General features: G+C 35.7%; 1 protein-coding gene across 50 annotated transcripts; it reads right to left on the bottom strand.

The window, feature by feature from the left end:
• Positions 1-12162: 12162 nt before the first annotated feature.
• On the bottom strand, positions 12163-14733 carry LOC102619149 (proline-rich protein 4-like). Of its 50 annotated transcripts, XM_052432856.1 has the most exons (5): positions 14435-14732; positions 13388-14013; positions 13289-13336; positions 13190-13237; positions 12163-13042 (listed from the first exon to the last, which is right to left on the bottom strand). In XM_052432856.1, the coding sequence occupies exons 1-5, from the start codon at positions 14598-14600 to the stop codon at positions 12425-12427; spliced, it is 1506 nt and encodes a 501-aa protein (XP_052288816.1). In that variant the 5' UTR covers positions 14601-14732; the 3' UTR covers positions 12163-12424. The 50 variants fall into 50 exon arrangements, with proteins under 50 accessions (XP_052288816.1, XP_052288801.1, XP_052288813.1 ...); XM_052432841.1 differs by lacking the exon at positions 13190-13237 and adding an exon at positions 13091-13189 and having other exon boundaries at positions 13289-14013; positions 14435-14733; XM_052432853.1 differs by lacking the exons at positions 13190-13237; positions 13289-13336 and adding an exon at positions 13091-13189 and having other exon boundaries at positions 14435-14733.
• Between the last annotated feature and the right edge of the window lie 368 nt (positions 14734-15101).

Below are 15101 nucleotides of genomic sequence, written 5' to 3'. Positions count from 1 at the left end.
GAGCTTGAGGTAAATTCAATAAGAGGACGATTTTAATTTTCTTTGTGTGTTTTAATTTGTTTTTCTGTTTGTGTGCTTTAGTTTGTTACCCCGGTGAAGTGGCGGATAACGGTACTCCGTGACAATCAAGTCGGTTACTTCAGTTTCCCATAATAACTGATATTCTGAGGCGAAGGTATGGACAGAAACGAGATTCTAGCGAAGCTTCACAAGCGATTCCCTTCACTTCCTCAGAATGCCCTCCTTACGATCTATAAAGCTCGGTCCGAACGCATGCGATTACTCATGAGGAATAACATACCTGCTGACATCCGTTGGTTAATCGAGGCTAAAGTACGATCGGCAGGTGAGTTACCTCCAAAATTTATTGCATACATGCCTGGTTGTGGTAAAGGAAATTATGCAAGAAAACGACGAGCTCGAAGAATTTCTGTTGCTTGTCATAAGTGTGCCAGAATGAGTTGCAATAAAAACCCATGTTCTTTAGGAATGATGTCTGATAACAGGGAAGATAAGATTCAATTCATTAGGGATGGCTTGAATAAGGAGTCATTGGATGATATCCTTTTGTCTCTTGAAACGCATCCCAGTGGATATGTGCAAGGAGCGATTCTCCAGTTATGGCCATTATTCCAGAAAGAGCATGTACGATATAGTCTCGGGAATCTGACTATAAACGACCCTGTTTGCCAGTTTATAAGAAAACTGGATAGGAAGCCTATCCTCGACCCATAGAGGGCGTTCAAGCCGTTTCTGGACGTAAAACCAGAGGAAGATGTGAGCCACAGTCGCAACTACGTGTAAATATCCTTTTACTTTACTGTTATTTTATTTCATTTCACTGTTGTTTTATTGTTTGCATTATTGTCTTTAATAATTTTATTACTGTTTGCTTTTTCCTTTTTACTGTTTTCTTTTTGACTCGCGAGCCATGTGCTTCATGCGTTATTTGACACTAACATGTTACCTCATTCACAGCTGTGACCCACTATCACCAAGACTCTTAAATGTGATTTCTTTTGTCAAACACTCACAAATTGTTTTTGAGAAATATTCCAATGGCAGCTACTCCCAATAGACAATTCAAGAACATTTGTGTGCTTTCTGGATTTACATATGGCAAACATAAAGAGTTCGTTGAGGCAGCCATAGATCTTGGTCGAAGCGTAGCAGCGAGAAAATTACACTTGGTGTATGGAGGAGGTAATCGAGGGTTATCAAAAATGGTCTCAGAAGCAGCTTTTATCAGAGGAAGTCAAGTGTTAGGCATCATCCCAAGAGTCTTAAAACCTTTGGGCAGTTCGTCTGACTCATCAACTGGAGAAGAGTTAGTCGTCTCAGGTATGCAAGAAAGAATAACTGAAATACTTAATTATGCTGATGCTTTTATTTTCCTTCCAGGAGATCTTGCAACACTAGAGGCACTTATGACACTAGCATCTTGGGCCCATCTAGCACTTATAAACCTCTGTAATCCTTTAGTTTATTGTTGAGTGTTAGAAAATGCATATTTATAAAGGAGAAAACCGTCATTTTACATTTTAAGTCTTACTAACAACCCTTACTTTTATATATTTAACCTTCTTGTGATTTAATTACATGTGTTTTATTTTAATTAAGTATTTTATGTATTTTAGGGGCATTATAGTCATTTCACAATAAAGGAGAGATCAGACGGCAAAACGGACATCACTTTTGAACTCAGGACGGTCGAAAACCTTAGGAGGAGCATAAAAGGAAAAATGGCACTATTCACATGTACGGTACTATTCACGTGTACGGTACTGTATACGTTACTGTTCACGACAATGTTCACATAGACGGATGATGACGTGGCATTGACCGATGATGTGGCATTGACTGATGAGGTGTCACGATCCTGTTGGACTAAAATTCTTATGTACTGTTGATGGTGACGTGGCAGCATATCAGTGGACGAAAAATCTCGCGTACGGTGCATGCATCACACAGGATTATTTTCAACCAAACCGCGTTACTGTTCATCCGGGTCAAACCGCGTTACTGTTCAAAGTCGGGTCAAACCGTGTTACTGTTCATCCGCGTGGTCAAACCGTGGACTGTTGACTGATGACGTGGCGCAATCCTGAGCGTCCAAACTATTTTTAATCCGATGGCCATGATTTACTCCATGTATCTATAAAAAGGGGGCCTCCCCCCCCTAATTGGATATCTCTGAATCCATTTTTGGGATCCATTTTCTGTAATTCCCTCTCCATCTTGTGTTTTCTTCGTATTTTAATAAATTCCCATTTTGCCCGTAGTTCAATTATGAGTGGCTAATTTTCTTTTAAGCTTGGGTTGAAGGTGAAGTCTCAACATGTGTCATGGGCTTTATTGGTAAATTTATTTTCTTTTCCCCTCTAGTTTTTGTGGATGTTTTGACTTCTCGTCGACAAATAATACTAATCTTGTCTAGTACCGCCTTGGTTACACCGGCTCTCTAGTACAAGGTTATTATTATTTGGCACGATAAGCCCTTAGCACCATATTGATTAGAGCGTGGTTCATGAGGTGTGGATTCCCCCCTCATGATTTAATTGGCATTAATACGGATTATTTAGCCCATGATGCATGTTGATACGGATCCAGATACCCAAGTACGTCATTTCAATAGATCTTCGCTTCAATTTATTCTCGTCATTTCAATTCCAATTTCAGAATTTATTATCGCCATTTTAATTTACGTTTTAGCATATTCCAAACCATTTCCACCATAGATCCAACCACCCATTTGCAAAATTAATTCTATACACAATTAAAATCCACCTCCTCGTGGGATCGACACTCGTCACCATTAGTCTATACTACAATAGATTCGTGCGCTTGCGAGTACATTAAAATTTGCACAACATTTATTCTCTTAGATTAATAAGAATGAATTTAGTCTATTGATTTTCTCTCTAAAGCTTTAGAAAATTTCTCTTCAACTAAACACAATATTTTCTTTAACTTGGTATCAGAGCCACTTTATTAATAAGTTATGGCTTCTTTAAGCTCGAATCTTCCAACACATATCTCTTCTGGAACATCCTTTACCTTTACCTTCACCACACCAATCAAACTTGATCGCACAAATTACATGATTTGGAAACAACCAGTACTGTCTTCAATTCGTGGCAATGGTCTTGAGAGCTACATTGATGGATCTAGGCTTTGTCCAGATCAATTTTTTTCCTAATAGATCTGGATTTGATGAAGCTAATGGAGAAGATCAAGAGAATCCAAACTATGCTGCATGGAAACGTCAAGATCAACTTCTACTTAGCTGGATCATGTCTTCAATGAGTCTTGAAATTTTTAGTCTTGTGGTAAGCTCACAAACTTCTTTTGAGCTATGGAAGAATCTGGAAAAACAATTTGGATCTGAATCAATGGCTAAGAAAGTTCACCTTAAAATGCTTCTTAATAATTTGAGAAAAAGATCTTTGTCTATGGCTGAATATTTTACAAAACTCAGAAGTATAATTGATGGTCTTGCTTTGGCTGGAAGTCCTCTAAGCAACACTGATCTAATCACTCATCTTATCATTGGATTAGATCATTCCTATTATCATGTTGTTTACATTGAAGCAAACATGTTGAACATGGATCTAAGTGAAGCTTTTGCTATGTTACTGACGCATAAGGCTGGACTTGAAAATAGTAAGATTATTAACAGTAAAGAAGCTGAAAGCAATTATATGGCACAGTAAAGAAGCTGAAAACAACTATATGGCTAATGTAGCTCAAGCTGGTAACTTTCAAAAGAAAGGTAATGGTAATGCTCAGAATAATTGGAACAAAAATGGAGGTGGTAACTGGAATCAAAATTTTTCTGGTAGATGTGGAGGATATCAAGGTAAAGGTTCAGGAAGAGGTAAATGGAGTGGAAATTTTAGAGGCTTTGCAGGTGGTTTTAATACTGGAGGTGTTAACAGTGGATGATTTGCTGGTAATTTTGATAATGGAAGTACTAATACTGGTGGCTTTGGCAGAGGTGGTTTTGGGAATAATAGAAAGAACTTTACTCAGGGAGGAGTTGTATGTCAAATTTGCTTTAAGTTCAATCATACTGCTGCTGAGTGTAGAGATAGGTTTAACAGAAAAATTGCTCCAAGTTTTCCAGTTCAAGGCTATGCTCCAAACTAGGGACCAAAATAAGCTTATATGGCTACATCTGAGGGAGTTGCTGATCATGGTTGGTATCTTGACAGTAGAGCTACTCACTATCTTACTAACTCAATTCAGAACTTAACTGATGGTAAGATTTATTTTGGCTCAAATTCTTTACTTGTAGGAAATGGTCAAGGACTTCAAATCACACATGTTGGTAATGCATGCTTACATGCTTCCTTTAATTCATTTATTCATCTTCATAATACCCTCTGTGTTCCAAGAATTACCAAAAATCTCATAAGTATTTCTAAACTTCTTTCTGATAGTGACATTATAATTGAATTTTCTAAAGGACAAGGTGAATGGAGCACTGCTAGCTCAAGGGATTGTTAAAGGAGGGCTGTATAAGCTGCTGTCATATGAAGAAACATTTCCCTCTTATGATGCAAAAATCTTCTAACCAAATTCTATGGTGTCAGTCTTGTCTTCTAGTCAACCTTCTGTTGATCATTTGTCTGTGCAAATAAGGTTTGACTTTCCAGTAAGCTTTCATGTTTCAAGTAATGTTTCAGTCAATCTTTTACATAATAGACTTGGTCATCCAAGCAAGTATGTTGTTCAAACTCTCTTGAAAAGTAGTTGTATAAACATTACTTGTAACAATGAGCAAAAGTTTGAGTTCTGTGATGCTTGTCAACTTGGTAAACTATACCAATTTCACTTTTCAGCAAATGAAATCAAATCAAAACATCCTCTAGAATTAATTCATACTTAACTATGGGGACCGGCCTCTGTTCTTTCTATTGAAGGGTATAAGTATTACATTTCCTTTGTTGATGACTACACTAGGTATTGTTGGATATTCGCTCTTGTGCTGAAATCTGATGCCCTAGGTACCTTCAAAAACTTCAAAGCTTTGGTAGAAAAATAATTCAATCTACCTATCAAAGCATTACAATATGACATAGGGGGAGAGTTCAAAGTTTTCACCTCTTCTCTTCATCAAGAAGGCATTCAATTTAGGCATAGCTGCCCTCACACACATCATCAAAATGGTGTGGTTGAGAGGAAGCATAGGCACATTGTTGAAACTGGATTAACTCTTCTTGCTCAAGCTAAAATGCCTATTTCCTTCTAGTGGTAAGCTTTCCACACAACCTCTTATCTCATTAATTGAATGTCAACCACAGTTCTAAATAATCAATCTCATTATCAAAAGTTGTTCCAACAGTCACCAAATTATGATTTTCTTAGAGTCTTTGGCAGTGTATGCTACCATTTTCTCAGACCATATAATCAACACAAACTTGATTTTCATTCTCAAAAGTGTTTGTTTATAGGTTGTAGCCCTCTACATAGAGGGTTATAAGTGTCTGGACAAAACATGAAGGGTGTTTATTGCAATTCATATTACCTTTAATGAAAATGAGTTTCCTTATTCTAATTCTTCATCAGAGTTAGTACAAATCTTTTCTCCTTCATTCTGCATTCTTCATGACAGTAGCTCAACATAGCAACCTCTGATACCACTATTTGTTCCAGTAGTGCCACCAACTCCAAACTCCTATTCCTTACCACAAATCAACACCCCTCCTTCACCATTCTCTTCTCATACATTTACCCAAAATTCATCAGTATCACCTTCTCAACCAGCTTTACCAATAGTTCCTACGCATCTAATGGTTACAAGAGCCAAACCAGGAATTTTCAAACCCAAAACTTATCTTACAGCCACTCAAGATATCGAACCAACCAGTGTCAAAGCAGCCTTAACTGATCAGAAATGGTATATGGCAATGACAGAAGAGTTTCATGCTTTAAAGAAAAACGAAACATGGACTCCGGTGCCAGCTAAATTAGCCACCAAAATTGTTGGAAATAAATGGGCATTTAGAGTGAAGTATAATCCAAATGCAAGTATCTCCAAGTATAAGATAAGATTAGTTGCAAAAGGATTTCATCAAACTTATGGTGTGGATTTTTTTGAGACTTTCAGCCCTGTTGTAAAACCCTGTACCATTAGAATCATTCTAAGCCTTGCAGTGATGAATAATTGGACAATGAGGCAACTAGATGTCAACAATGTTAGCAAGAATGCATGTATTTAAATTTGTTATTTTAGCTAATTGGCAAATTGTAAGAGAAGCTTACATTTAGGAGGAGTAATTTGTGGAATCATTCTTTAAATACATGTAAGGTTTGTCATCATCAAAAAGGGGGAGATTATTAGCATATATGTATCCATAATATTGATTTTGATGATAGCAAACAATATTAAGAATGATTAAGGTTTTAAAAGCTCAAATTATTTTTCATACATTTTAAAAAATCATTATTTTGATAATATAAGGTTTTATATTTAATGGAAAAATGATTTTATGAAATTATTTATTTTTCAAGTTTATGGTTTAATTGAAAGAGTTTTGAAAACTTTGAAATCAACAAGTATTGCTTGAAATTTTGGAGAAGGATTTATTTGAAAAGTATTCATAGCATTTTGAGTTATATCATAATTTCAGAAAGTTTTGGGAATAGTAAGCATTATTTAGAAATTCTGAAATTGGACTTATTTGCTAAATGTATAACGTTTTGGGCCATAGTACAGTTATATAACGTTTTGGGGTCAAACTGTTATTTTATAAAATAGTTCACTGTAGCAATTACTGTATAAAATGGCGATCTGACATCTTGATAACTGCTCACCGACATCTAACAGAATTGAAGATTAGCTTCTGGACACTAATGACGATCCGACATATAGATAACGGTTAACCGACATTGCACAAAATTGAAAGATTAGCCTCTGGACACTAACAGCGATCTGACAATTTGAAAATTCGGCCCAACAGTCATATTGACCAGTCAAACGGCGATCCGATATCTAGTTAACGACGATCCGACAGTGAGCAGAAAGTCAATAACGGTTAGTTTTAAGCTCCAACTATAAATAAGTTCAATCCAATTCAAACAAGAAGAATTCCAACGATCATCATTGAACAAAATATTGAGAATACAACTTTTATTGAGCTTTAAATCATTGTATTCATCTCATTCATTCACACATTGAGCTTTCATTTGTGATCAAACACATTATGTGAGAGAAATTCATTTGTAATCTTTTTTTGTAAAATCAAGTTAAAAGATTGTAAGTGTTGTGATACACTTAGGTTAAGAGATTGGGGATAATCTCTTGTTGTGAAGGTCCATTGACACCTTGAAATTCAATTGTAAGCATTTGAAGCCTTGGAGGCTTGCTTAGTGAAATCCTCAAGCCCGGTGAGCTTGGAGGCGTGGACGTAGGCGGAGATTGCCGAACCACGTAAAAATCATTGTGTTTGCTCTCTCTTCCCTTACTCCTTTATTATTGTGCTTTATTGAATTTATTGTTTTTGATTCCATTAAGGCATTAGATTAAATTGTTGTGTGATTTGCTTAACTTAATTTTTAAAATCCCAATTCACCCCCTCTTGGGTTGTGTTGGTCTATAATTACTAATGCTATTGGTGTCAATGTGCAAGTGTACACAATAAGTAATAAAGTGATGAGTATTCAAGATCGTCTCCACAGGGATTGATGTTAATAAATTTGCTACAGCAATCTTAACAGTGCAGATTTTGTGTCTAAATTAAGATAAACAATTGATGAAACTAATTTACTAATTAAAATAAAAACAGAATAATAAAATGCAACAAAGTAGATTATCACGTCAAACTCAAGGATAAAAATAATGAGAATATAGAGTAGTTGAGTGAATAAACTCTCTTAATGGTCTTGACTATTTTTCTAATGTTTGGCTCGGTTGCTACAGCATTTGCTACAGCACTGGGCAGAATTCTTATGTATCCTCAGTCGTCGCATGTTGGATATCTTATATCTATATGCAACCTAACAGTGATCAGTTGTTATGCCAACATAAGATATAGCATTACACGCTTAGGTTCTACTTACCCTACAAGGTGAATCCTTATGTCTAGTTCATCACTAATCTTAAATCAAGCATGGCCCTTTTAGGACTCAAGTAAAACTCAATCCGGGAAACTCAATTTAAGATCAAGTATTGTTCTGATATGTTCCACTAAGATATGCCCTTTTGCGGCTCTTCATTAACTAGTATCATTAAATGAGTGATCAACCAAAATAATGAATAAAATAAATACTATCAACACAAACTGCTACAGCAAGCATGCAGCAACACATATTTCCAGTCAATAAACCATCAAGATTGTTTATCACTCAATCACAAATAAATTTAGTTCATGGTTTGTAAAAGAAAAATAAAGAACAAAGTTTTAGCCATGAAACACATCCCCATGAATAAATAGAAAACGCGAAAATAAAAGAAGGATAAGAAGGATTGAACTCTCAATTGATCTATGCAATTTTTCCTCTTGTGTAGCCTCCAATCTCTCTCTTAAATCTTGTTTTTCTTTTGTTTCTTTGTGTTTTTCTCCTTTGGGTGACGATTCTCTCTAATTCTTATGATGTGCTCTTCTTTTATAGTTGAAAATTAGAATAAACAAAAGCGTAGGTCGCGCATAAGTCAGATTAGGAAATTGTAAATCGCAATTCTGCAAGTATCCCGCGTGGAATTTTCTCTGTCGTTGTTCCAGGATTGCTACAGCAACGGGTACAGCAACTGCACTTTTTCAGATTTGTTTAAATTCTTTTATAGCCATGTTCTTCCTCCTTTTTGCCAGCCTATTGCATCAACATTCCTTCCATGAATTATAAGCTTCTGGAAACCTACAATTATGCACACAATTTGAGCACGAATTCCTTTAAATCAAGCAAAACTTATTAAGATTAAACTAAAATGAATGTTTATGCAAAATGTAACAAAAATGCAATAAAAACACATCATTTACTCTCTAAGTGATCTTGATTTAAGTCTAGAATTGCCATAATAACTCTCATTTCATAGAGTTATTAGGTTGCATAACTAGAATTTCAAAGAATGCATAATTGAGTGCTAAATGAAGATGTATTCATGCATGAACCTGATGGATTTATTGATCCTCAACATCCAACCTATGTCTGCAAATTAAATAAAGTCTTATATAGTCTTAAGCAAGCCCCTCGAGCATGGTATGACAGATTGAAAGATGCTTTGTTACAGTGGGATTTTCAAACTTCTCGATCAGATACCTCATTGTTTCTTAAGCATACTGGTTCAAACATTTTAGTCATCTTCATTTATGTAGATGACATCTTAGTTACTTGCTCTAGTAATGCATAGATAGAGAAAATTATTACACTTCTTGGCTCTGAGTTTGCTCTTAAGGATCTAGGTGACTTCAACTACTTTCTCGGATTAAAAGTTACTCCATCTAGTGCTGGTTTACATCTCTCTCAAACAAAATATGTTAGAGATATCTTAAAGAAGGCTCACATGCTTGACATTAAAGGTTGTAATACACCAGTGAGTGTTGCAGATAAATTGTATAAAGACAAGGGTAATTTGTTTCAAAATCTTTCTCTTTACAGAAGTGTTGTTGGATCCCTTCAGTATGTAATATTGACAAGGCCTGATATAGATGGCGAGAAAGATATAACAAACTTTAAGAACTAATTTGCCTATATAACTAATTGCTGACGTGGTCAATGACTCAGCAAACTTGCTGACTCAGCTGCTGACACAGTATTCAGAATTCATTCTTAACATGCCCCCTTAAAGTCAAGGTCTTGGACAGACATTGAGCTTATCTCTCATATAAGTAAAGTGATCAAAACAAAGTGGCTTAGTAAGTACATCTGCCAATTGATTAAAGCTTGACCCATGTTCAACAACAAGTTCCTTCTTGGCAATGTGTTCTCTCACAAAATGAGGATCCAATTCAATGTGCGTGGTTCATGAATGATATTTTGGGTTGCTTGCCAGAGCCTTTGCACTTTTATTATCATAGTACAGAACAGGTGTGTTACTGAGCTGCACTCTGAGTTCTTGCAACAGATATGAAATCCATAGAACTTCTGAAGTTGTCAAGGCTAAGGCCCTGTATTCTGACTCAGCTGATGATCTAGAAACAACATTTTGCATCTTTGATGACTAGGAGACAAGATTGGGTCCAAGAAATATGCAGTAGCCTCCAATAGACCTTCTGTCATCAGGATTAGAGCCCCAATCTGCATTTGAAAAGGCTATCAAAGAAAGAGATCTTGAGTTGTAAAATTGAATTCCATAAGTGGTTGTACATTGAAGATACCTAAGAACTCTCTTGCAGGCCTGCCAATGAAGTACAATAGGAGCAACCAAGAATTGGCTTAACTTATTGTATAAAGACAAGGGTAATTTTTTTGAAAATCCTTCTCTTTACAGAAGTGTTGTTGGATCCATTCAATATGTAACCTTAACAAGGCCTAATATAGCCTTTACTGTGAATAAGTTAAGCCAATTATTAGTTGCTCCTACTATACTTCACCGGCAGGCCTCCAAGAGAGTTCTTAAGTATCCTCAATGTACAACCACTTATGGGATTCAATATTTATATATCATAACAAATTCAAGAGAAAAAAAAAATCAACTCAAGACATTTTCATGCAACTAGATGTATCGTAATCACTTTTAAGAGAGGTTTTCTAAACGTATTTTGAGCTAAGAATTATCACATAATAATATCTTTCTTGACTAATATGGGTGAATTAATTGGATATTTCTCCCATATTAAGTGAGGGTAGAAATCTACCTTATGTTATAATAGATCTAATATAGTTTAGATAGATTTCGAATCATTAATAATTTTTTTATAATATACATATTAGTGTTCTAGGACAAAAAAAAAAATTACGACAATCCTAAATATATATTTAAACGTGTTAATATCCACTTGAACTTTTTAAAAAATAAAAAGTATCCTCCAATCAAATCAAGAAATATTAAAAGTGCAAGTAGCCACTACGAGTTTCTAATAATATCTCAAAATCATCTTAAATTATACTTTTATATAAACTAATAGTAACTCCTTTAGCTACCGTTAAAGAATATAAGTTAAGATACTATTTTTCTCTTAGATTCATTTAAGAATGTAAAATAATATTTTACAAGGCTTCAAGGGGAAAATTGTTTTTGATCTTAAACTATTTAATAATGGCTAATACAGTTAATAAAAAAGTGGTTGGTTGATATGCAAAGCTAAATCTTGATGTGGATCTAAGATTGTATTAGAAACTTGGGTAGATATTAGCACTTTCAATATTCTTAGGTGGTTGGAGGATAATATTTCTATAAAGAAACAAAACAAAATTGCAAATTAGGGTGGAGATATTTCCACCTCATTATTTTTGTAAACATGTAATTTTATGCTTTATGATCTAATATGTTTTATATAAAAATTTAATAATTTTCAATTTCCCACATGTCATGAGTACATTTTCTTAGTTTAGTTGAATATTAATAATCACACTAATAAAGTAGTATTTATATATAAATCATCTAAAAACAACAAATTTTTTATTAAAAATTATTAAAGTTATAATAATTTTTTGGTAATTTGATACATTTACTTTATGATGTATAGTAGTCATATTAAATTTTTGTTAAAAACAACTTTGGTAGTCCAATATAATAAAATAAACAGTCACAAAAAAAAAGTAAATGAAGTTGAATTTAATTGATTAATATTTCAAATTTATTCTTTATTCTTTATTTTTTTAAAAATACTTTGAACTTTTTATAATAATTTTCTAAAAGTGAAGTGGATTTATAAAACTTGTGGGATGGAAACATCACCATTTAAAATGTAAATGCTTTTTAGTTATTGTAAAATATAAGAGAGTTCCCCGTGTCTTAGAAAATTATATTTTCGGTAAGTTTTTGTATCTTTTTTACGTATATTCGTTTTTGTGAGCAATATTTGATACAAAAATGTGTGTGTGCGTGTGTGTGTGTATAAAAAATAATGCGAAGATTTCACACTTCATGCACGTATACACTTGCATATTTGATTAAGTGCTTTTAAAGAGGTAATTGAACAGACCCAAAAGGTCAAGTAGGCAGGCTATAGAAGGGAATGATCATATAGATAGATAGATAGATAAATAGATTGTAAATGACTGAAATTGAGTCTATAATATTATCAATGGAAAATTTACAATCACTTAAAAACAACACACTACAAATATTTCATCCCGCGCGTTTATAGGCAACTGGAAAAAAAAAACATAAATTCATCATTCACCCTTCTCAATTTCAGTGCTCAAACATCACACAACCACCAATAATGAAAACAATAATAGTGATCATACATTCTACTTACACTGGAGTAAATAATATTAATATGATACTGCAATTAATTATTAATTAATATATAGCTTAAGGATGAGAAGGAAATAGAGGAAATAGTGGAGGTAAAGGTCGCCATTTTCCAAACTTGGGGTGGTCGTTGTACTTTGGAGGAATCTTGGGGAGTGGAGGAAGCTTTGGGAAAGGTGGGCATGGCTTCTTGGGGAATGGTGGGATCTTTAGAAGTGGCGGCAGTGGCTTAAAGATTGGTGGCTTTGGTTTGTAGATAGGTATTGATGGTGGAAGCACTTTTGGGATTGGCGGTTTTGGTTTGTAAATCGGAACTAGTGGTGGAAGTACTTTTGGGATTGGAGGTTTTGGTTTAAAGATGGGAATTGGTGGGGGAAGCACTTTTGGGATTGGGGGTTTTGGTTTGTAGATGGGAATTGGTGGTGGAAGCACCTTTGGGATTGGGGGTTTTGGTTTGTAGATGGGAATCGGTGGAAGCACCTTCGGGATTGGGGGTTTTGGTTTGTAGATGGGAATTGGTGGTGGAAGCACCTTTGGGATTGGGGGTTTTGGTTTGTAGATGGGAATCGGTGGAAGCACCTTCGGGATTGGGGGTTTTGGTTTGTAGATGGGAATTGGTGGAAGCAATTTCGGGATTGGGGGTTTTGGTTTGTAGATGGGAACTGGTGGTGGAAGCACCTTCGGGATTGGGGGTTTTGGCTTGTAAATGGGAATTGGTGGAAGCACTTTCGGGATTGGGGGTTTTGGTTTGTAGATGGGAATTGGTGGAAGCAATTTCGGGATTGGAGGTTTTGGTTTGTAGATGGGAACTGGTGGTGGAAGCACCTTTGGGATTGGGGGTTTTGGTTTGTAGATGGGAATTGGTGGAAGCACCTTCGGGATTGGGGATTTTGGTTTGTAGATGGGAATTGGTGGTGGAAGCACTTTCGGGATTGGGGGTTTTGGTTTGTAGATGGGAATTGGTGGAAGCAACTTCGGGATTGGGGGTTTTGGTTTGTAGATGGGAATTGGTGGTGGAAGCACTTTCGGGATTGGGGGTTTTGGTTTGTAGATGGGAATTGGTGGTGGAAGTACCTTCGGGATTGGGGGTTTTGGTTTGTAAATAGGGATTGGTGGTGGAATCACCTTTGGAATTGGTGGTTTTGGTTTATAAAAGGGAACTGGTGGTATTTTTGGAATGGGAGGAAGTGGCTTTTTGAACTTTGGAATTGGAGGGAGTGGCTTCTTGAATTTAGGAGGGAAGCTCTTGGGAGGAAATGGGAAAGGATGATGGCCAAAGCTTTTCAAATGAGGAAGTTTAAACTTAGGGTGTGACCATTTGGGCAGTGGTGGGTACTTAAAATGAGGCCAAAAAAATGCCGAAGCACAAGTTACGGGAGAGAATTTCAGCTTCTTTGCCAACCCAAATGTGTGCTTTCCATTGATTTTTGTCTTCAAAACAATCTTTGAAGACTCTAAGCCATCATAAGCAGGACATGGAGTGGCTGATGAACTGTGAAGTTGTGCATAACATTCTTCCTTGAGCTTTCCATCTTCAACAATTTCTTCAGGAAGTGATACCTTAAACTTACCTTCTTCATCGAGCTCACCGGTCCCTCTTGTTTTAAACTCTCCATTTTTCGACTTACAGTCTATTGTCACTCGAAGTCCTGTTAAAAGTAAAATATGTTTGTGAATAACTAGTAAAATAGTTAAATTATTAAACCTAAAAGCTTAAATTGGTAGGTAAAAGCGCAATAGGGACAAATTTTAACAGATTCCTCATATGGACAAATTTTAAAATTCATTATAAAAATTGTCCTTACAAAGATAGATCGAATGCATGCATGCACGTCGTTGCTTTGCTGACAGGATCGCTTCGAATTCTCAACTTAACAAGTAAAAGAACTTGAGAAAATTTAAAAAATGGCTTAGATTTGAATGGAAATAGTAACTCCCATGTCCAAACAAAAGAAGAAACTTTAGGACTCCAAAATTGTCGCTTGCCATGCAAATTAATTAATACTAGCAATGCATGGCTATAAGTACAGTTTCTGCCTTTGTATATGATACAAATAAAAATTAACGAACCCGAAAATGCCTGGCTTGTCTTGAAGTTACTTAGCGCACAATCTGCACATTCTCCCGTTCCAACTACCTCAACCGCCTTGTCCTTGGCATGACAAAGACTCACAGCAAATAGTAATGGCACCAAGAAGCACACCAGTACTCCTCGGGAACCGGGGAGGATCCGCATTGGGAACCGTGCTCGCGGAGCCGGCTACCCGATAAAGAGTACAAGAAAAATCAATCAAGAAAAGCACAAAATTAGACAACTTATTAATATAAATAATGATATTGCATGAGTGAGCTCATTTGCTTTGCTTCACTATATATAATGATCTCGAGGAAGTGATCCTTAGGCCTCGCCGACACCGCACTAAAATGCTTCACATGAGAATTGGGACCACGTCAAAGTAGATTTTTTTTTTTTTTTGGGGGGGTTAATTTTGGAGAGGTTGGTGTAACGTGCACACCGGCACATCATCTTCATTGAATAAATTCTCAACTACACACACAGCTTTATAAACATTTCTTTATATGTGATCGATCTTTATCGGCTTAAACCTACTTACGATCTTTATCTGCTTAAACCTACTTCCCTTGCCATCATAAATACTTTGCCTTTTGGTAATGTCAATCTATACAGAGGTGTATGTTATTTGAGTCATGGGTCCGGTACGGTTAAGAGTTGAAA

The sequence above is a fragment of the Citrus sinensis genome, chromosome 8, assembly GCF_022201045.2.
Source record: "Citrus sinensis cultivar Valencia sweet orange chromosome 8, DVS_A1.0, whole genome shotgun sequence".
NCBI lineage: Eukaryota > Viridiplantae > Streptophyta > Magnoliopsida > Sapindales > Rutaceae > Citrus > Citrus sinensis.
This window is presented reverse-complemented; position numbering and strand designations above follow the sequence as displayed.